The sequence below is a fragment of the Rattus norvegicus genome, chromosome 2 (genome assembly GCF_021556685.1).
Source record: "Rattus norvegicus strain SHRSP/BbbUtx chromosome 2, alternate assembly SHRSP_T2T, whole genome shotgun sequence".
Taxonomy (NCBI): Eukaryota; Metazoa; Chordata; class Mammalia; order Rodentia; family Muridae; genus Rattus; species Rattus norvegicus.
The window spans coordinates 86,867,776-86,891,128 of NC_141535.1; the positions used below are offsets into that span (position 1 = coordinate 86,867,776).

Genomic DNA, 23,353 nt, shown 5'->3' on the forward strand with positions numbered 1-23,353 from the left:
GCAAAAATACTCATGAGTTTCAACTGGACTACATTTACCCTGATATCATGAAACAATATATAAGGGATCATTTTAAGAGAACAGCTGGTTTATTTTAGTATTGAGCTGCTCTTATGAATATTTTATGGGAACAATGGACAACATTTATGTGGCACTTGAAAAGAATTTGACACAAATCAACAATATCTAGGATCTTAAGTGTTTGGGAAACATTCTTTTGTACTGGATTCTAACTGGTGTGTTAACAGGACAAGATACTTGAGACAGTATGGGTCCAGCTCCGAGTCAAGAGAAAGAGAAAGGATTAGTTATGCACATCTGAGTCCCTCTAAAAACAAATGATAAATATGAGCTCCTTCCTTGCAGCTGCTTGCAACATTGAATATCGATTTCAAAATATGCAGTATACTTCCTGTTTTCACAAAACACTGACATGACCCTTATGCATACTAAGTTACAGTACTTCCTTTCTCTATGTATAAGAAACTGGGATCTCATGAGAACTGATTCTGACCACAAGAGGTTTCTTAACCCCAACCATGCTTCTCCTAGATACCCACATTCTTCACACTACCCTGCTCTTGCTCCTGCTTCTGGAACTTAAAGGTAAGCATGCCCCAAGAATAGAATCATCCTGCTGTCTCTGAGCTACTCTTACCATTGAAAGTAAAGGAGTCCAATTAGTTACCTGAACTGTCACAGCACAGAAGGTCAGAATAGTTTCTCACATAATAGATCCGGAACTCTGAGCACCGCCTGAACTGGGATGTGAAGTTATAGCTTTGATAAATGAGTGTAAATGATTCATCCATAACAGTTTACCACACATCCCTGATCTTCTGGACCCCCTTCAGTGAGCTTTGGTTTCTTCTCTTTGTGCCAAATGGGGTTAGTAGTATTCTACATGGTTCCTCTATATTATCAGGTTTTTCTTTTCTTTTTTCTTTTTAAAAATTTATTTTATTCATTTCCATTTTAAATGTGATTCCCCTTCCCAGTTTCCCATCTGAAAAACCCTTATCCCATCTCATCCCTATTGTTCTTTGATGGTGCTCTCTCACCCGCCCACCCATTCACTCCCACCTCACCGCACTGTCATTCCCCTACACTGGGGCATCAAGCCTCTACAGGACCAAAGGGCTCCTGTGCATTAAATGTCAGATAAGGCAATCCTCTGCAAATGGCTGCTTAGCTGAAGCCATGGGACCTCCATGTGTATTCTTTGGATAGTGGTTAAGTCTTTGGGATCTCTGGGGGGATGGGGCATTTGTTTGTTGATACTGCTGCTCTTCCTATGGGGTTGCAAACCCTTTCAGCTTCTTTAGTCATTCCTCTAACTACTCCATTGTGGTCTCTGGAACAAATGGTTGGCTGTGAGCATCCACATCTGTATTGGTCTGGCCCTAACAGAGCCTCTACAGGGAAGGCTATATCATGTTCCTTTCAGCTTGCACTTCTTGGCATCAACAATAATGTCTAGGTTTGATGGTTGCAGATGGGATGGATCAGTAGGTGGGGCAGTCTCTGGATGGCCTTTCCTTCAGTCTCCTCCATTCTTTGTCCCTGAATTCCCATTAGACAGGAAAAATTCTGTGTTAATATTTTGAGATGGGTGGGTGGCTTCATCACTCAATCTTGGGTTATGCTGAACCCCTAAATCTGGACTCTACAGGTTCTCTCCTTTGTTGGGTATTTCAGTTTATGCTATCTCCATTGTGTCCTGGGAGCCTCTTGTTTTACTGGATTCTGGGGCTTTCCAGAGATTACCCAATAGTTCTTCATCCCCATGTCCTTTCAATTTCCTGAACCTCTGTATTTCTCTCCTCATCTCCTCCCACACCTGATCCTGTCCCACTTTTTCCTCTTCTTCCTGCTCCCAGGTCCCTTCCATCCTCTCTCTATCTCCCCAGATAATTTTCTTTTCCCTTCTAACTAGGACTGAAGAATCCACACTTGGGCATTCCTTTTTTGAGCTTCATATAATGTGTGAGTTGTATCATGGGTATTCCTAGCTTTTTGCCTAAAATTTACTTATCAGTGAGTACATACCATTTATGTTCTTCTGTAACTGGGTTACCTTTCTTAGAATGATATTTTCTAGTCCCATCCATTTGCCTGCGACTTTCATGAAGTCATTGTTTTAGTAGCCGAATAGTACTGTTTTGTAAATGTACCATATTTTCTCTTCCTCTGCTGAGGGACATCTGGGTTGTTTCCAGCTTCTGGCTATTAAAAATAAACTGATAATAACATAGTGGAACGTGTGTCCTTATATGTTTATTAACTTGAGTATATTTCGAGTGTTATTCCCTTTCCCGGTTTCCGGGCAAATATTTCCCTCCCCCCTCCCCTTCATTATGGGTGTTCCCCTCCCCACCCTCCCCCCATTGCCACCCTCCCCCCAACAGTCTAGGTCACTGGGGGTTCAGTCTTAGCAGGACCTAGGGCTTCCCCTTCCACTGGTGCTCTTACTAGGATATTCATTGCTACCTATGAGGTCAGAGTCCAGGGTCAGTCCATGTATAGTCTTAAGGTAGTGGCTTAGTCCCTGGAAGCTCTGGTTGCCTGGCATTGTTATACATATGGGGTCTTGAGCCCCTTCAAGCTCTTCCAGTTCTTTCTCTGATTCCTTCAACGGGGGTCCTATTCTCAGTTCAGTGGTTTGCTGCTGGCATTCGCCTCTGTATTTGCTGTATTCTGGCTGTGTCTCTCAGGAGCGATCTACTTCCGGCTCCTGTCGGTCTGCACTTCTGTGCTTCATCCATCTTGTCTAATTGGGTGGCTGTATATGTATGGGCCACATGTGGGGCAGGCTCTGAATGGGTGTTCCTTCAGTCTCTGTTTTAATCTTTGCCTCTCTATTCCCTGCCAAGGGTATTCTTGTTCCCCTTTTAAAGAAGGAGTGAGGCATTCACATTTTGATCATCTGTCTGGAGTTTCACTTGTTCTAGGCATGTAGGTTAATTCAAGCATTTGGGCTAATAGCCACTTATCAATGAGTGCATACCATGTGTGTCTTTCTGTGATTGGGTTAGCTCACTCAGGATGATATTTTCCAGTTCCAACCATTTGCCTACGAATTTCAGAAAGTCATTGTTTTTGATAGCTGAGTAATATTCCATTGTGTAGATGTACCACATTTTCTGTATCCATTCCTCTGTTGAAGGGCATCTGGGTTCTTTCCAGCTTCTGGCTATTATAGGCTGCTATGAACATAGTGGAGCACGTGTCTTTTTTATATGTTGGGGCATCTTTTGGGTATATGCCCAAGAGAGGTATAGCTGGATCCTCAGGCAGTTCAATGTCCAATTTTCTGAGGTACCTCCAGACTAATTTCCAGAATGGTTGTATCAGTCTGCAACCCCACCAACAATGGAGGAGTGTTCCTCTTTCTCCACATCCTCTCCAGCATCTGCTGTCACCTGAGTTTTTGATCTTAGCCATTCTCACTGGTGTGAGGTGAAATCTCAGGGTTGTTTTGATTTGCATTTCCCTTATGACTAAAGATGTTGAACATTTCTTTAGGCATTTCTCAGCCATTCAGCATTCCTCAGCTGTGAATTCTTTGTTTAGTGTTGCTATATTTTTAAATACAACCTGCTCAGTCTATATCTTACCTGAACGAGGACTATAACAAAGAAATGTGAAAAATGAGAAACAATATCTCAGTGAAGAAGATTGTGCGTTGCTGCTGTGTTCTTTTTTAAAAAAAATTTCTTATACTTATTTCTCTCCTTACATTTTAAATGGTATTCCCTTTCCCAGTTTCCCGTCCATAAGCCTGCATCCCGAACACCTCACCAATATGGGTGTCCCCCCATATACCTCCCTTACCAATCCCCCCTGACATTCCCCTGCACTGGGGGATCCAACATTGGCAGAACCAAGGACTTCCCCTTCCACTGGTGCCCCAACAAGGCTAGTCTTTGCTACATATGCAGTTGGAGCCCTGGGTCAGTCCATGTAAAGTCTTTTGGTAGTTGTTTTGCCCTGGAAGGTCTGATTGGTTGGCATTGTTGTTTTTATTGGCTTGCAAGCCCCATCAGCTCTTAAAATTCTTTCATTAATTCCCCTAAACTGGGTCCTGTTCTAAGTTCAGTAATTTGCTGCTATCATTGACCTCAGTAACAGACATGCTCTGGATGTGTCTCTCAGGACAGATATATATCCGGTCCTTTTCAGCATGCATTTTCTAGCTTCATCAAAATTACCTAGTTTAGGGAGCTGTATATTTATATGGGCCACATGAAGGGCAGGCTCTAAATGGCCATTCCTTCAGTCACTGCTCTGAACTTTGCTTCTGTTATCTCGTGGTATGGATAATTTTTTTTTCCATTTCAAGAAGGACGGGGAGCATCTGCATTTTGGTCATCCTTCTTCTTGAGCTTCCTGTGGTCTGTGTATTACATCTTGGGTAATTCGAGCTTTTGGGCTAATATCCACTTATCAATGAGTGCATATCAAATGTGTTTTTCTGTGATTGCATTACCTACCTCACTCAGGATGATATTTTCTACTTCATTCCATTTGCCAATGAATTTCATGAAGTCATTGCTTTTGATAGCTGAGTAGTAATCTATTGTGTGGATGTACCATATTTTTTGAATCCATTCCTCTGTTGAAGGGTATCTGGGTTCTTTCCAGCTCTGGCTATTATAAATAAGGCTGCTATGAACATAGTGGAGCATGTGTCTTTGCTGTATGTTGGAGCATCTTTTGGGTATCTGCCAAGGAGAGGTATAGCCGAGCTGTCAGGTAGAAGAATGACCATTTTCTGAGGAATCTCCAGACTGATTTCCAAAGCTGTTGTACCAGTTTGCAATCCCACCAACAGTGGAAGAGTGTTCCTCTTTCTCCACATCCTCACCAGTATTTGCTGTCACCTGAGTTTTTTCTCTTACCCATTCTGACTGCCATGAGGTGGAATCTCAGGGTTGTTTTGATTTGCATTTCCCTGATGACTAAGAATCTTGATAATTTCTTTAGGTGCTTTTCGTCCGTTCAATAATTCTCAGCTGAGAATGTTTTGTTTAGCTCTGTACCCCACTTTTAATAGGGTTATTTGGCTCTCTGGAGTATACCTTCTTGAGCTTTTTGTATATTTTAGATATTAGCCTTCTATCAGATTTAGGTTGGTAAACATCTATTCCCAATCTGTTGGTTGCCATTTTGTCCTAATGACAGTGTCTTTTATCTTACAGAAGCTTTGCAGTTTTATGATGTCCCATTTGTTGTTTCTTTTTTTTTTCTTTTTTTCGGAGCTGGGGACCGAACCCAGGGACTTGCGCTTGCTAGGCAAGCACTCTACCACTGAGCTAAATCCCCAAACCCCCATTTGTTGTTTCTTGATCTTAGCACATCAGCCATTTTTTTTCAGGAAATTTTCCTCAGTGCCCACGTGTTCAAAACTCTTTCCCACCTTTTCTTCTCTTAGTTTGAGTGTATCTGGTTTGATGTGTAGGTCCTTGATCCACTTGGACTTAATCTTTGTACAGGGCGATAAGAATGGATTGATTTACATTCTTCTCCATGCTATCCTCCAGTTCAACCAGCAGCATCTGTTGAGAATGCTACCTTTCTTCCAGTAAGTGGTTTTAGCTGCTTTGTTGAATATAAAGTGACCATAGGTGTGTGGGTTCATTTCTGGGTCTTCAATTCTGTTCCACTGATCTATCTACATGTCTCTGTACCAATACCACACAGTTTTTATAACTATTGCTCTGTAATACTGTTTGAGGTCAGGGATGATGATTCTCCCAGAAGTTCTCTTATTGTTGAGTACAGTTTTCACTATCTTAGGTTTTTTGTTATTCCAAAAGTATTTGCAGTTTGCTTTCTATCTCTATAAAGAATTGAGTAGGAATTTTGATGGAGATTGCATTAAATCTGTAGATTGATTTTCGCAAAATGGTCATTTTCAATATATTAATCCTGCCAGTCTATAAGCAGGGGAGATCTTTCCATCTTCTGATATCTTCCTCAATTTCTGTTTTCAGAGACTTGAAGTTCTTCTCACACATATCTTTCACTTGCATGGTTAAAGTCACCCCTGATATTTTACATTATTTGGGACTATTGTGAAGGGTGTCCTTTCCCTAATTTCTTTCTCAGTTTGTTTATCTTTGAGTAGAGGAAGGCTACTGATTTGTTTGAGTTAAGTTTATACCCTGACACTTGGCTGAAGTTGTTTATCAGGTTAAGTAGTTCTCTGATGCTACTTTTGGGGTCACTTATGTATGCTATCATATCTTCTGCAAGCAGTGATAATTTGATTTCTTCCCTTCCAATTTGTATCCCTTTGACCTCTTTTTGTTTTTGATTGCTCTTGCTAGGACTTAGTATTCTATATTAAATAAGTAGGGTGAGGGTAGGCATACTTATCTAGTCCCCGATTTTAGTGAGACTGCTTCAAATTTCTCTCCATTTAATTTGATGTTAGCTACTGGTTTGCTGTATATTGCTTTTACTATGTTTAGATAAGTGCCTTGAGTTCCTGATGTTTCCAGGTTTTTTCTCATGAATGGGTGTTGAATTGTGTCAAATGATTTCTCAGCATCTAAAGAAATGATCATGTGGTTCTTATCTTTGAATTTGTTTTTATAGTGGATTACGTTGATTGATTTCCCTATATTAAACCATACCTGCATCCCGGGGATCTGGGATGAAGCCTACTTGACCATGATGGATGATCATTTTTTTTTTTTTTTTGGTTTCTTATTTTTTTTTATTTTTTATTTTTTATTTTTTTATTTTTTTTTATTATCTTGAGTATTTCTTATATACATTTCAAGTGTTATTCCCTTTCCCGGTTTCCGGACAGACATCACCCTCCCCCCTCCCCTTCCTTGTGGGTGTTCCCCTCCCAAACCTCCCCCCATTGCCACCCTCCCCGCATAGTCTAGTTCACTGGGGGTTCAGTCTTAGCAGGACCCAGGGCTTCCCCTTCCACTGGTGCTCTTACTAGGATATTCATTGCTACCTATGGGGACAGAGTCCAGGGTCAGTCCATGTATAGTCTTTAGGTAGTGGCTTAGTCCCTGGAAGCTCTAGTTGCTTGACATTGTTGTACTTTTGGGGTCTCGAGCACCTTCAAGCTCTTCCAGTTCTTTCTCTGATTCCTTCAACGGGGGACTATTCTCAGTTCAGTGGTTTGCTGCTGGCATTCGCCTCTGTATTTGCTGTATTCTGGCTGTGTATCTCAGGAGCGATCTACATCCGGCTCCTGTCGGTCTGCACTTCTTTGCTTCATCCATCTTGTCTAATTGGGTGGCTGTATATGTATGGGCCACCTGTGGGGCAGGCTCTGAATGGGTGTTCCTTCAGTCTCTGTTTTAATCTTTGCCTCTCCCTTCCCTGCCAAGGGAATTCTTTTTCCTCATTTAAAGAAGGAGTGAAGCATTCACATTTTGATCATCCGTCTTGAGTTTCCTTTGTTCTAGGGATCTAGGGTAATTCAAGCATTTGGGCTAATAGCCACTTATCAATGAGTGCATACCATGTATGTCTTTCTGTGAGTGGGTTAGCTCACTCAGGATGATATTTTCCAGTTCCAACCATTTGCCTATGAATTTCATAAACTCGTTGTTTTTGATAGCTGAGTAATATTCCATTGTGTAGATGTACCACATTTTCTGTATCCATTCCTCTGTTGAAGGGCATCTGGGTTCTTTCCAGTTTCTGGCTATTATAAATAAGGCTGCGATGAACATAGTGGAGCACGTGTCTCTTTTATATGTTGAGGCATCTTTTGGGTATATGCCCAAGAGAGGTATGGCTGGATCCTCAGGCAGTTCAATGTCCAATTTTCTGAGGAACCTCCAGACTGATTTCCAGAATGGTTTTACCAGTCTGCAATCCCACCAACAATGGAGGAGTGTTCCTCTTTCTCCACATCCTCGCCAGCATCTGCTGTCACCTGAGTTTTTGATCTTAGCCATTCTCACTGGTGTGAGGTGAAATCTCAGGGTTGTTTTGATTTGCATTTCCCTTATGACTAAAGATGTTGAACATTTCTTTAGGTGTTTCTCAGCCATTCGGCATTCCTCAGCTGTGAATTCTTTGTTCAGCTCTGAACCCCATTTTTTAATAGGGTTATTTGTTTCCCTGCGGTCTAACTTCTTGAGTTCTTTGTATATTTTGGATATAAGGCCTCTATCTGTTATAGGATTGGTAAAGATCTTTTCCCAATCTGTTGGTTGTCGTTTTGTCCTAACCACAGTGTCCTTTGCCTTACAGAAGCTTTGCAGTTTTATGAGATCCCATTTGTCGATTCTTGATCTTAGAGCATAAGCCATTGGTGTTTTGTTCAGGAAATTTTTTCCAGTGCCCATGTGTTCCAGATGCTTCCCTAGTTTTTCTTCTATTAGTTTGAGTGTGTCTGGTTTGATGTGGAGGTCCTCGATCCACTTGGACTTAAGCTTTGTACAGGGTGATAAGCATGGATCGATCTGCATTCTTCTACATGTTGCCCTCCAGTTGAACCAGCACCATTTGCTGAAAATGCTATCTTTTTTCCATTGGATGGTTTTGGCTCCTTTGTCAAAAATCAAGTGACCATAGGTGTGTGGGTTCATTTCTGGGTCTTCAATTCTATTCCATTGGTCTATCTGTCTGTCTCTGTACCAATACCATGCAGTTTTTATAACTATTGCTCTGTAATACTGCTTGAGTTCAGGGATAGTGATTCCCCCTGAAGTCCTCTTATTGTTGAGGATAGCTTTAGCTATCCTGGGTTTTTTGTTATTCCAGATGAATTTGCAAATTGTTCTGTCTAACTCTTTGAAGAATTGGATTGGTATTTTGATGGGGATTGCATTGAATCTGTAGATTGCTTTTGGTAAAATGGCCATTTTTACTATATTAATCCTGCCAATCCATGAGCATGGGAGATCTTTCCATCTTCTGAGGTCTTCTTCAATTTCTTTCCTCAGTGTCTTGAAGTTCTTATTGTACAGATCTTTTACTTGCTTGGTTAAAGTCACACCGAGGTACTTTATATTATTTGGGTCTATTATGAAGGGTGTCGTTTCCCTAATTTCTTTCTCGGCTTGTTTCTCTTTTGTATAGAGGAAGGCAACTGATTTATTTGAGTTAATTTTATACCCAGCCACTTTGCTGAAGTTGTTTATCAGCTTTAGTAGTTCTCTGGTGGAACTTTTGGGATCACTTAAATATACTATCATGTCGTCTGCAAATAGTGATATTTTGACCTCTTCTTTTCCGATCTGTATCCCCTTGATCTCCTTTTGTTGTCTGATTGCTCTGGCTAGAACTTCAAGAACTATATTGAATAAGTAGGGAGAGAGTGGGCAGCCTTGTCTAGTCCCTGATTTTAGTGGGATTGCTTCAAGTTTCTCTCCATTTAGTTTAATGTTAGCAACTGGTTTGCTGTATATGGCTTTTACTATGTTTAGGTATGGGCCTTGAATACCTATTCTTTCCAGGACTTTTATCATGAAGGGGTGTTGAATTTTGTCAAATGCTTTCTCAGCATCTAATGAAATGATCATGTGGTTCTGTTCTTTCAGTTTGTTTATATGATGGATCACGTTGATGGTTTTCCTTATATTAAACCATCCCTGCATGCCTGGGATGAAGCCTACTTGATCATGGTGGATGATTGTTTTGATGTGCTCTTGAATTCGGTTTGCCAGAATTTTATTGAGTATTTTTGCGTCGATATTCATAAGGGAAATTGGTCTGAAGTTCTCTTTCTTTGTTGGGTCTTTGTGTGGTTTAGGTATAAGAGTAATTGTGGCTTCATAGAAGGAATTCGGTAGGGCTCCATCTGTTTCAATTTTGTGGAATAGTTTGGATAATATTGGTATAAGGTCTTCTATGAAGGTTTGATAGAATTCTGCACTAAACCCGTCTGGACCTGGGCTCTTTTTGGTTGGGAGACCTTTAATGACTGCTTCTATTTCCTTAGGAGTTATGGGGTTGTTTAACTGGTTTATCTGTTCCTGATTTAACTTCGATACCTGGTATCTGTCTAGGAAATTGTCCATTTCCTGAAGATTTTCAAGTTTTGTTGAATATAGGTTTTTATAGTAAGATCTGATGATTTTTTTAATTTCCTCTGAATCTGTAGTTATGTCTCCCTTTTCATTTCTGATTTTGTTAATTTGGACGCACTCTCTGTGTCCTCTCGTTAGTCTGGCTAAGGGTTTATCTATCTTGTTGATTTTCTCAAAGAACCAACTTTTGGTTCTGTTGATTCTTTCTATGGTCCTTTTTGTTTCTACTTGGTTGATTTCAGCTCTGAGTTTGATTATTTCTTGCCTTCTACTCCTCCTGGGTGTATTTGCTTCTTTTTGTTCTAGAGCTTTTAGGTGTGCTGTCAAGCTCCTGACATATGCTCTTTCCTGTTTCTTTCTGCAGGCACTCAGCGCTATGAGTTTTCCTCTTAGCACAGCTTTCATTGTGTCCCATAAGTTTGGGTATGTTGTACCTTCATTTTCATTAAATTCTAAAAAGTTTTTAATTTCTTTCTTTATTTCTTCCTTGAGTAGGTTATCATTGAGTAGAGCATTGTTCAATTTCCACGTATATGTGGGCATTCTTCCCTTATTGTTATTGAAGACCAGTTTTAGGCCGTGGTGGTCCGATAGCACGCATGGGATTATTTATATCTTTCTGTACCTGTTGAGGCCCGTTTTTTGACCAATTATATGGTCAATTTTGGAGAAAGTACCATGAGGAGCTGAGAAGAAGGTATATCCTTTTGCTTTAGGATAGAATGTTCTATAAATATCCGTTAAGTCCATTTGGCTCATGACTTCTCTTAGTCTGTCTACATCTCTGTTTAATTTCTGTTTCCATGATCTGTCCATTGATGAGAGTGGGGTGTTGAAATCTCCCACTATTATTGTGTGAGGTGCAATGTGTGTTTTGAGCTTTAGTAAGGTTTCTTTTACATATGTAGGTGCCCTTTTATTTGGGGCATAGATATTTAGGATTGAGAGTTCATCTTGGTGGACTTTTCCTTTGATGAATATGACGTGTCCTTCCTTATCTTTTTTGATGACTTTTAGTTGAAAATTGATTTTATTTGATATTAGAATGGCTACTCCAGCTTGCTTCTTCTGACCATTTGCTTGGAAAATTGTTTTCCAGCCTTTCACTCTGAGGTAATGTCTGTCTTTGTCTCTGAGGTGTGTTTCCTGTAGGCAGCAGAATGCAGGGTCCTCGTTGCGTATCCAGTTTGTTAATCTATGTCTTTTTATTGGGGAGTTGAGGCCATTGATATTGATAGATATTAAGGAATAGTGATTATTGCTTCCCGTTATATTCATATTTGGAAGTGAGGTTATGTTTGTGTGCTTTCATTCTCTTTGTTTTGTTGCCAAGATGATTAGTTTCTTGCTTCTAGGGTATAGCTTGCCTCCTTATGTTGGGCTTTACCCTTTATTATCCTTTGTAGTGCTGGACTTGTAGAAAGATATTGTGTAAATTTGGTTTTGTCATGGAATATCTTGGTTTCTCCATCAATGTTAATTGAGAGTTTTGCAGGATACAGTAACCTGGGCTGGCATTTGTGTTCTCTTAGGGTCTGTATGACATCTGTCCAGGATCTTCTGGCCTTCATAGTTTCTGGCGAAAAGTCTGGTGTGATTCTGATAGGTCTGCCTTTATATGTTACTTGACCTTTTTCCCTTACTGCTTTTAATATTCTTTCTTTATTTTGTGCGTTTGGTGTTTTGACAATTATGTGACGGGAGGTGTTTCTTTTCTGGTCCAATCTATTTGGAGTTCTGTAGGCTTCTTGTATGCCTATGGGTATCTCTTTTTTTAGGTTAGGGAAGTTTTCTTCTATGATTTTGTTGAAGATATTTACTGGTCCTTTGAGCTGGGAGTCTTCACTCTCTTCTATACCTATTATCCTTCGGTTTGATCTTCTCATTGAGTCCTGGATTTCCTGTATGTTTTGGACCAGTAGCTTTTTCTGCTTTACATTATCTTTGACAGTTGAGTCAATGATTCCTATGGAATCTTCTGCTCCTGAGATTCTCTCTTCCATCTCTTGTATTCTGTTGGTGAAGCTTGTATCTACAGCTCCTTGTCTTTTCTTTTGATTTTCTATGTCCAGGGTTGTTTCCATGTGTTCTTTCTTGATTGCTTCTATTTCCATTTTTAATTCCTTTAACTGTTTGATTGTGTTTTCCTGGAATTCTTTCAGGGATTTTTGTGTCTCCTCTCTATGGGCTTCTACTTGTTTATTTATGTTTTCCTGGAATTCTTTCAGGGATTTTTGCGATTCCTCTCTGTAGGCTTCTACTTGTTCTCTAAGGGAGTTCTTTATGTCTTTCTTGAAGTCCTCCAGCATCATGATCAAATATGATTTTGAAACTAGGTCTTGCTTTTCTGGTGTGTTTGGATATTCCGTGTTTGCTTTGGTGGGAGAATTGGGCTCCGATGATGCCATGTAGTCTTGGTTTCTGTTGCTTGGGTTCCTGCGCTTGCCTCTCGCCATCAGATTATCTCTAGTGTTACTTTGTTCTGCTATTTCTGACAGTGGCTAGACTGTCCTATAACCTGTGTGTCAGGAGTGCTCTAGACCTGTTTTCCTGTTTTCTCTCAGCCAGTTATGGGGACAGAGTGTTCTGCTTTCGGGCGTGTAGTTTTTCCTCTCTACAGGTCTTCAGCTGTTCCTGTGGGCCTGTGTCTTGAGTTCACCAGGCAGGTCTCTTGCAGGGGAAAAGCTGGTCCTACCTGTGGCTCCAAGGCTCAAGTTTGCTCGTGGGGCACTGCCCAAGTCCTCTCCGCTGTGGCAGCAACCGGGAAAATCCGCGCCGCTCCTTCCGGGAGCCTCCGTGCACCAGGGTTTCAGATGACGTCTGGTGTTTTCCTCTGGCGCCTGGATGTGCACAGAGTGCAGTCTCCTCTGGTTTCCCAGGCGTGTCCGCCTGTCTGAAGGTTCAGCTCTCCCTCCCACGGGATTTGGGTGCAGAGAACTGTTTATCTGGTCTGTTTCCTTCAGGTTCCGGCAGTGTCTCAGACGCAGGGGTCCTGCCGCTCCCGGGCCCTCCCCTATGGGAACCCAGAGGCCTTATACAGTTGCCTCTTGGGCCAGGGATGTGGGCAGGGGTGGGCAGTGTTGGTGGTCTCCTCCGCTCTGCAGCCTCAGGAGTGCCCACTTGATCAGGCGGTGAGGTCTCTCTCCCACGGGGTTTGGGAGCAGAGAGCTGCTGCGGTCCGGGATCCGCTGGTGTGGGACTTCCGGTAAACACAGGAAGTGCCCGGCCTTAGAGGAATTTTGCCTCTGTGTGTCCTGAGTTCACCAGGCAGGTTTCTTGCAGGGGAAAAGTTGGTCCTACCTGCAGTTCCAAGGCTCAAGTTTGCTCGTGGGGTACTGCCTAAGTCCTCCTCGCTGTGGCAGCAACCGGGAAGATCTGCGCCGCTCTTTCCAGGAGCCTCCGTGCACCAGGGTTCCAGATGGCGTTTGGTGTTTTCCTCTGGCGCCTGGATGTGCACAGAGTGCAGTCTCTTCTGGTTTCCCAAGCGTGTCCGCCTCTCTGAAGGTTCAGCTCTCCCTCCCACGGGATTTGGGTGCAGAGAACTCTTTATCTGGTCTGTTTCCTTCAGGTTCCGGCAGTGTCTCAGGCGCAGGGGTCCTGCCGCTCCCGGGCCCTCCCCTACGGGAACCCAGAGGCCTTATACAGTTGCCTCTTGGGCCAGGGATGTGGGCAGGGGTGGGCAGTGTTGGTGGTCTCCTCCGCTCTGCAGCCTCAGGAGTGCCCACTTGATCAGGCGGTGAGGTCTCTCTCCCACGGGGTTTGGGAGCAGAGAGCTGCTGCGGTCCGGGATCCGCTGGTGTGGGACTTCCGGTAAACACAGGAAGTGCCCGGCCTTAGAGGAATTTTGCCTCTGTGTGTCCTGAGTTCACCAGGCAGGTTTCTTGCAGGGGAAAAGTTGGTCCTACCTGCAGTTCCAAGGCTCAAGTTTGCTCGTGGGGTACTGCCTAAGTCCTCTCCGCTGTGGCAGCAACCGGGAAGATCTGCGCCGCTCTTTCCGGGAGCCTCCGTGCACCAGGGTTCCAGATGGCGTTTGGTGTTTTCCTCTGGCGCCTGGATGTGCACAGAGTGCAGTCTCTTCTGGTTTCCCAGGCGTGTCTGCCTCTCTGAAGGTTCAGCTCTCCCTCCCACGGGATTTGGGTGCAGAGAACTGTTTATCCGGTCTGTTTCCTTCAGGTTCCGGCAGTGTCTCAGGCGCAGGGGTCCTGCCGCTTTCGGGCCCTCCCCTACGGAAACCCAGAGGCCTTATACAGTTGCCTCTTGGGCCAGGGATGTGGGCAGGGGTGGGCAGTGTTGGTGGTCTCCTCCGCTCTGCAGCCTCAGGAGTGCCCACTTGATCAGGCGGTGAGGTCTCTCTCCCACGGGGTTTGGGAGCAGAGAGCTGCTGCGGTCCGGGATCCGCCCGGATGATCATTTTTATATCTTGGATTCAGTTTGCAATAATTTTCTTGAGTAGTTTGGGTCAATATTCATAAGGGAGATTGGTCTCAAGTTCTCTTTCTTTGTTGGGTGTTTGTCTCTTTCGGTATAAGATTAATTGTAGCTTCCTAGAAGAAATTTGGAAGTGCTCTGTCTGTTTCTATTTTGTGGAATAATTTGGACATTATTGGTATGAGGTCTTCTATGAAGGTATGATAGAATTCTGCATTAAACCTATCTGGTCCTGAGTTCTTTTTTTTTGTTGGGAGATTTTAATAACAGCTTCTATATCTTTAGGAGTTATGGAGTTGTTTAGATGGTTTATTTGTTCCTGCTTTAACTGTGGTACCTGGTATTTGTCTTGAAAATTGTCCATTTCTTTCAGACTGTTCAATTTTGTTGAATATAGATTTTATAGTAGGATCTGATGATTTTTTGATGTCCTCAGATTCTGTTGTTATGTCTCCATTTTCAATTCTCATTTTGTTAATTTGGATACACTCTCTGTAATCTTTGGTTAGTGTGGCTAAGTGTTTATCTATCTTGTTGATTTACTCACATAACCAGCTCCTGATTTTGTTGATTCTTTGTATAGTCCTTTTTGTTTCTACTTGGTTGTCTTCAGTCCTGAGGTTCATTATTTTCTGAATTCTACTCCTCTTGGGTTTATTTCTTTTTAGCTTTTAGTTGCACTGTCAAGCTGCTGACATATGCTCTCTTCTTTTTGTTTTTGCAGACACTCAGAGCTATGAGTTTTTTTCTTACCACCACTTTCATTGTGTCCCATAATTTTTGGTATGTTCTATCTTCATTTCCATTAAGTTCTGAGAGGTCTTTAATTTCTTTCTTTATTTCTTCCTTGACCAAGTTGTCATTCAGTAGAGCGTTGGTTGCCTTCCATGTATGTACATGTGGACTTTCTTCTCATTATTGTTTTTATTGAAGAGCAGTCATAGTCTGTGGTGATCTGATAGGATGCATGGGAATATTTCTATCTACTGTATTTGTTGAAGCCTGTTTTGTGTCTGATAACATGTTCAATATTGTAGAAGGTACTATGAGGTGCTGAGAAGAAGATATATCCTTTCATTTTAGTATGGATTGTTCTATAAATATCTGTTAAATCCATTTGGTTCATAACTTCCATTAGGATCTTCATGTCTCTGTTTAATTTCTGCTTCCATGATCTGTCCATTGGTCAGAGTTGGGTGTTGAAATCTCCTACTATTGTTGTTTGAGTTGCAATGTGTGCTTTGAGTTTTAGTAAGATTTCTTTTATAAATGCAGGTGCCCTTGCATTTGGAGCATAGATATTTAGGATTGAGAGTTCTTCCTGTTGAATTTTTCCTTTCATGATTATGAAGTTTTCTTCCTTATTTTTTAATGAATTTTGATTAGAAGTCTATTTTATTAGATATTAGAATGGTGACTCAAGCTTGTTTCTTCAGGCCATGTGCTTGAAAAGTTGATTTCAAGCCATTTACTCCGAGGCAGTTACTGTCTTTGTCTCTGAGGTGTGTTTCCTTAATTCAGCAAACTGCTGGGTCCTCTTTAAATAGCCAGTCTGTTAATCTATGTCGTTTTATTGAGGAATTGTGTCCATTGATGTTGAGAGATAGTAAGGAATAGTGATTGTAGCTTCATGTTATTTTAGTTGTTAAAGGTGGAATTATATTTGTGTCTCTCTTTTGGTTTCATTGCAAAAAGATTATACTATTGCTTTCTTTAGTTTCTCTCCTTGCGTTGGAATTTTCCATCGATTATACTTGGTATGGCTGGATTTGTAGAAAAATATTGTGTAAATTTGGTTTTGTGATGGCATATCTTGGTTTCTCAATCTAAGTTAATTGAGAGTTTTCCCGGATACAGTAGTTTGGGCTGGCAATCTGTAATCTCTTAGGGTCTGTATGACATCTCTCCAGGACCTTCTGGCTTTCATAGTCTCTGTGAGAAGTCTGGTGTAATTCTTATAGGTCTACCTTTATTTGTCACTTGACCTTTTCCCCTTATTGCTTTTAATATTCTTTATTTTTTATGCAAATAACTATTATGTGAAGGGACGAATTTCTCTTCTGGTCCAATCTATTTGAAGTTCTGTAGGCTTCTTGTATGTTTATGGGCATCTCTTTCTTTAGGTTAGGGAAGTTTTCTTCTATTATTTTGTTGAATATATTTACTGGCCCTTTAAGTTGGGAGTCTTCACTTTCTTCTATACCTGTTATCCTTAGGTTTGATATTCTAATTGTGTACTGGATATCCTGGATATGTTGGGCTATGAGCTTTTTGCATTTTACATTATTTTTGACAGTTGTGTCAGTGTTTTCTATGGTATCTTCTGCCCCTGACATTCTCTCTCCTGTCTCTTGTATTCTGTTTGTGATGCTTGTGTCTATGACTCCTTGTCTTTTCCTTAGCTTTTCTATATCCAGGGTTGTCTCCCTTTGTGCTTTCTTTGTTGTTTCTATTTATATTTTTATATCTTGAACGGTTTTGTTCAATTCATTCACCTGTTTTGTTGTGTTTTCGTGTAGTTCTTTCAGAGAGTTTTCTGTTTCCTCTTTAAGGGCTTCTACTTGTTTACTTTTGTTTTCCTGCATTTCTTTAAGGGGATTCTTTATGTCTTTCTTAAAGTCCTCCATTATAATCATAAAATGTGAATTTTAGATCTAGATTTTGTTTTTCTGGTTTGTTTGGATATCCTGTAGTTTCTTTGGTGGGAGAACTGGTCTCTGATGATGCCAAGTATTCTTGGTTTCTGTTGTTTAGGTTCCTGTATTTGCCTGTAGCCATTGGCTTGCCTCTCCTGTTTGCTTGTCTTTCCTTTTTCTGAGAGTCACTTGACCCTCCTGTAGGCCTCTGTGTCAGCACTCCTGTAGAATTGTTTTCCTGTTTTCTTTCAGATTTCCTGACAGGTGCTCTGATTTCAGTTTTGTAGGTGTACCTGCTGACTGTCTTCCAACTCTAGGCGTGGGAAAGAACCAAAAAGTTCCTGCATCTGATTACTCCTAGGTCCTTGCACCCAGAGGGCACAGTTGGCCCTAGGCGATTCCCTCTTGGGTCTGGAATGTGGGCAGATGGTAGTGTCCTCTGACTTCTCAAGAGTGTCCACACTCTGAGGGTCCATCTCTCTCCCCTAGGGGATCTGTGCTCAGGCAGCTGTTTAGCTGGTTTAGTTCTGTCCTGAGCACAGACCAGAACCACAGGTACTATTAGCTTTCTGTTCCTTTATTCCTGTATCCAGAGGCACTGTGCGGTTTCCCCTTGGAGCAGGGATGTAGGTAAAGGTGTGCAGAAGTGGCAGTCTGTCCTGCGGTCTCAGGATGTGTGCACTTCTGGGTGCTGTGTTCTTTTTATGGAGCATTTTCCAGTCACACTTGCTTGACTAACGTCTCTCTCCCACAAATATGTGTCTTCCTCCAGGCCCCAGTGCAAACAGGACTGATAGCAAATTAAAAATTCTAAACTGTGATATGTACCATAACTTCTGCCTTTATAGGTTGAATTATTTTATAAAATTGCTTCAGTCTTAGGAAGGGGTTTAGCACAATATCATGCTTTGAGTCTCAAATATGTCAAAATCTTTTTGTGTTGAAACCTTTTAAACTGATACAACAATTGAGTTTTAGAATGTAAGGTTTAAGAGGATAGAAGGTAAAAATGACGTTCGTGAATGCAAGATGTAACCCACATCCATTCTTCTCACTAAGCATTTTCTGCCAGTATGAGATAAGTAACTCTGCTTAACTCTGAAACAATGAGCCAGAGGAAATATTAATTCACTTGAATTTCTATTTCCAGTTATTTTTCAATTGAATTAAAAGCTAATTCAGCAAGCAGTTATTATATCCAGATTCCCGTCTGTATCTAGAGCTAGACATAGTTTAATAAACAGTACCTAACTCTATGTCTCTGTGCAGATCATACAATGTCAGTTGAAGGTGTCATGAGTCAGCAAACCAACTGAGAAATTACAATTTAATGTTACGATATATGCATGTGATATTGTGGAAGTAATCCTCTATCATGAAGAACAATGATTCAAGTTAATGTTCTTCCACACAGACACAAATACAGAAAAAAAGAATCAGACACACAAATAACACTAATTGCAGTGTTTAGAACTGTATTTTGAAATGAATCTGCCTGACAGAGGTCATGAGTTTAGCAATCATTCTTCCCAGAAACTTTGGTCAATCCCATGAGGTTTTGTGAGAAGTGAGAAGAGACTAGATGATTTTCTTTAGATGAACTTTTCATCATCATATGCAAACAGCTTTCTTTGAAAATGTTATTCTCATTGGGAATTTGGTTTATTTTCTTTTATTTTTAATAATTTTATTTTTCTTCGATATTTTATGTATTTACATGCCAAATATTATTCCCTTTCCCCCTCTCCCATCTTCCATTCCCCCTCCCCCTGATTCTATGAGGATGCTCCCATTCCCACCCACACACTCTAACCTCAACCCCCTGAAATTACTCTACACTGGGGAAATGAGCCTTCACAGGACCAAGGGCATTTCCTCCCATTGATACTGGGTTCTATTCCACAGATTACCTAATTAAAATGATTTTCAATGACATAGAAAGATATTACACTGCATGAATCATACACAGGGAAGATATTTGTTGGATAGTCATAAAGAGCTAGAGGCTGTTTTGTGAACATATGTGGCACTGGAGAATAAAAGTAGGGAGAGAGTTACACAGGCGTATCTTAAATTCCTTTAGGGAAAATAATTAAGAAAAAATATGAAATGCATAATATTTTAAAATATATGTGAAAAATGTCCTGTTGTCTATAGATAAGGAGGCTCTGTTGGTGACTTCAATATTAAAAACAGGGTAGAGTGGGTAGCATTATGAAGAAGAGGAAATTTGATAAAAACTTATATTGATAAAATGATTAAAAATATGTGAGAGTGAATAATGTAGCCCAGCATTATGGAAGGACTTCACTGAAGGCCTCAGCATATGTGAAGGAAATAACCTTTGCCAAAGAGCTTCCTCCCATTTTCCTGGACAGAGTTTTTCAATCCAGTAGAATGGGAGCCACTTCAGGCTTGGAACAGAGAAACACCATAGCCTGATCTGGGCTTCAAACTGATTATTTTCTATCTGATGATTGAACAAAGATTCTTCCAGGCTTGATATGAGGAGTGCAGTGGTGGATATTCCAAGACCTCCGGTTCTTGGTCCTAGTAACTACAAAATGCTCACATAGAGAGCCGCATAACCTTTGGTAGAACAGATAAAGCATATTTGATTCTTCTTTTTATGAAATATGCTCTACTTTCCTCTGAGGTGAAACACTTTTCTCCTGAATCACGGGGTATTCCAGGGCCTTGCGTGTTCTTGTCAATGTTCTTCTGACAAGATTGGACAGTGACCCTGAAACCCCTGTGCTAGAATTTTGAGATTACTGTGCATTCAGAACGGAGGACCTGAAGAATTGTCTGACCTTCAATAATGCAACCAGTATCAAGTCAGAAGCAATTCACTAGTTTAGATAGTACAAGGGCACTGCAGCCTGGGCTTTGGGCATGGAAGAATGAAGGTGAAGGGGCATTGTACCAAGCATAATTGTTGTAAAGATTCCAGTTAGTCCCCTTATAACAAACAGGTAAACTGAAATAACTGGATAGTTCCACTACCTATGATCATGCACATCCATGCAAACAAAATCATTTGAGGTTCTCAAATCCCCTTTGTAAATGAAATTGCACAGATATATTAATACTTAGTTTAGTTTTCAGTACCTTCATCCCAGATTGGAAATGTTATAGGCCTTCCCTTGATGATTTCTTTAATTTCAATAACTGGTTGCCTGAATGTGCTGCTGGTCAGTGCTTTATAAAGTTCTTTGTGGCAGATCAGGTGGGTCCTGGGCACAAGTCATTGATATTTAGAATTTCCCATATTTACCACTGTATCCTTATAGAATTAAATTTACCATCTAATTTAAAGGTGCTAAAACCATTATTGTATTTTTGGTTATTCATTATGATAGTGAATCTATGCTAATACAAATATTGCAGAGGCATCGATATCAATCATGCATAATTTCTAGATCTACTGGAAAAGCAAGCTATAATACGGTCTTTCTACTCTGTGTTCCACATTATACGTTAGAGTGCTAAATAAAATTTTAAGTTGCAACTTTGTTTTTCATTATTATAAGTTGATAAAATTTTAAAATTTGCTTCCTTCTACAGTTTCTTGTTTTATGTTATCTTAGTCCAGAAGCTAATGAGACTTTTTTGATGTCTATGCTATTTTGACACAAATATTTTAGGCTATAAATTTGGTATATTGTTTTGGTATTTCCAGTTGGAAAAAATTATAGAACTTTGACAATATTAGTTTTTGTGTAAATACTTATGGCAAAATAAAAATTGCTGCATAGGCTTACACAATACTTTAGTTTCTCATCAGTTACCATCCTAATAGTATGCCCATGTTTACTAGAACTGGCATTAGTTCATTAGATAAAGTTTTAGCATCTCGAAATTCCTCTTGCTTTTGGCTTCAGTTATGTAGGGAAGCTGAGTTTCACCATCAGATATAACAATTTCAGGCATAATAGTGACTTACAGGCTGAGGTTATCCCTCATACTGCTCATTAGCTACTGATGTAGAGCCTGATCTAAGACTTTGGATGCCACCAATGTGAAAGATTAGAGCCATAATTACCCAAAAACAAAGTGGAAACTCTGGACTCAGCATACTTTATCAAAATTTAGAAACCATTATACAGCCAAAAGTTATATTGTCCTTCTATGAATCTTTTATTTTGGACTAAGAAGCTCATTATCATTTCCTGCAAAACAGGTATCAGCAAAATGAGCTGAGAGTGATTCCTTAGTGTTGTATTTAGAATCCATATTTTTATTTAAATTCTGGATGCATTTCCTCTATTAAATGAGCACACAATTTCACTACTTACTGAATGCCATCATTTCTGAATGAGCTGTGTTTATATTACCTTGCAGGATCCTGAAAGAGGTGAATTATGCTTGTTTCTGCTTTCATCCTTTGATTAGTAGTCTGCTGTTTTACAGTTGTATTATAATGTGTGCTAGAGTGATTCTCTCTGAGTTCATATCAAATGAATTAGTTTACAATGTTAGATTTATACTTCTATTTTATCAAAATAGAAAGATTTGAGATAATATTTTATGAATAATATGCCCACAATACAAATTATTTTTCCCTATTTTTGACTATTGTCCCTCAACTTCTAAGTAATGTTATTGTACCCATTTCTATATTTGTATTTTTTCATAAAAGATCAAATCCTTCTCTATACTTTGTAAATTGAATATTTAACTTACCACACATCTTGACTTTCCAACAGTGTTTTGTTCCTGCTTACAGGTTCTCTCTGTTTTGTTTTCTTATTTTGCTATTCAGACACCACTTTCTTTACTGCTTTTCCATACTTTCCCTTTGCTCTTTCCATATTTTACTGAAGATTGTATCATTTTGGTCAGGTAGTACAGTACAGTGAATGCAGTACAGTACAGTCTTTCCAGATCATCAAAATCCAGTCAAGAAGGGGTAAGGACTGTCAGAGTTATGGGAGTCAGAGTTACTGAGAAAATGGTTTAGTGATGGGAAGACAAAGACAGGAAACCACATGAATAGAGTCTGAGCTTCCTGGACATTGGGGATATGTGACCCCATGTTCATTGCCTTGACTCAATGAATTTGATCTTCTGAACCACACAGGATAAAATAATAAATACTTGTTGTGTAAAGCCACCATCTTTATAGGAAGCTACTATATCAAAGTTAATATTAATATCATTAAGGGACCAGAAAGTTCCAGAGGGCATATTATATTATATATAAAATGATATGAAAATATATTATATTTGATAGGTTAATTTAAATTAAGTTCATATTTCCATTTTGGATAACATTATTCAATCATAAAACCTTAATTATATCATATATGTGATGGCCAGTTTAGTATCTATATCCTCCTTCCTACTAATCTTGGCTAAGTTCCCCCTTCCTGATTCATGGGCATTTCCATTCATATGTTTCTAACTCATCCCTCAAATGCCTCCCCCAATTCCAGTCTTTCTCCCAATACCCCTTTTTCTTCAGCCGCCAGATCCCTCCTGTTCCCATACTCATGCCACCAACCCCCACTTCCATTTCTCTCAAATTTATTCTGATTACCCACCCTTGGAGATTCAGGTGTCACCCCTTGAGCCCTTGTTTCTACTTAGTCTAGCTGGGTCTTTGGATTGTAGCATGATTATAAGTTATTTTACAGCTAATATCAACTTGTAAGAGAGTGCATATTATGTTTGTCTTTCTACATCTGGGTTACCAAAATAATATTTTTTTATAATTTTGATAAAGTTGATTGTATGATCATTTTCTATTTTTTGAGAGTTGAATTTGCTCAATATGCCACATTGCCTTTGGGTATTGCATACAAAAAGGAGTCTGCTGATAATCAAATAATCTCAGATCAAATATATGGCTCTTTTTTACACACGTATTTTACTTTTTACTTATTTACTTTACATCCAGCTCACTGCTCCCTCCTCTCCACCCCTCCCACAATATTTAACTTATCCCCATTCTATTCATCTCTCTCAGCAGCTGTGTTCCCCCTGGGTAGGCCCTCTACCCTGATTCTTCAGTCTCTGGGAGGCTAGATGCTGCCTCTTCCACTGATGTCAGAAAAGGTATTCCATGTAGTAGAACTTATATGAACAGGCAACAGCTTTTGGAATAGCTCCCACTCCAGTGTTCAGGACTTACATAAAGACCAAACTGCACATCAGCTTGCTACATATGTGAAAGAAGACCTAGGTCCAGACTATGCTTGTACGTTATTTGGTGAATCAGAATCTGAAAGCACCAAGTGTTCAGGTTAGTTGACTCTGTTGGTCTTCCTG

General features: G+C 40.3%; 1 protein-coding gene across 4 annotated transcripts in view; it reads left to right on the top strand.

Annotated features, from left to right (window-relative positions):
• The first annotated feature begins 420 nt into the window (after positions 1-420).
• LOC102546663 (tyrosine-protein phosphatase non-receptor type substrate 1-like) overlaps positions 421-23,353 on the top strand; it is an 83,177-nt gene continuing 60,244 nt past the window's right edge. For 2 of the 4 annotated variants that reach the window (XR_015674310.1, XM_087640121.1), the window contains exon 1: positions 462-606. Coding sequence is in view for 2 of the 4 variants with exons in the window: in XM_087640121.1 (XP_087496247.1) it covers positions 540-606 (67 nt within the window). In the remaining 2 variants the exon portion in view is untranslated. Of the gene's footprint in view, positions 607-23,353 lie in introns of all 4 variants that reach the window. The other 2 variants (XM_087640126.1, XM_087640135.1) reach the window with 2 other exon arrangements.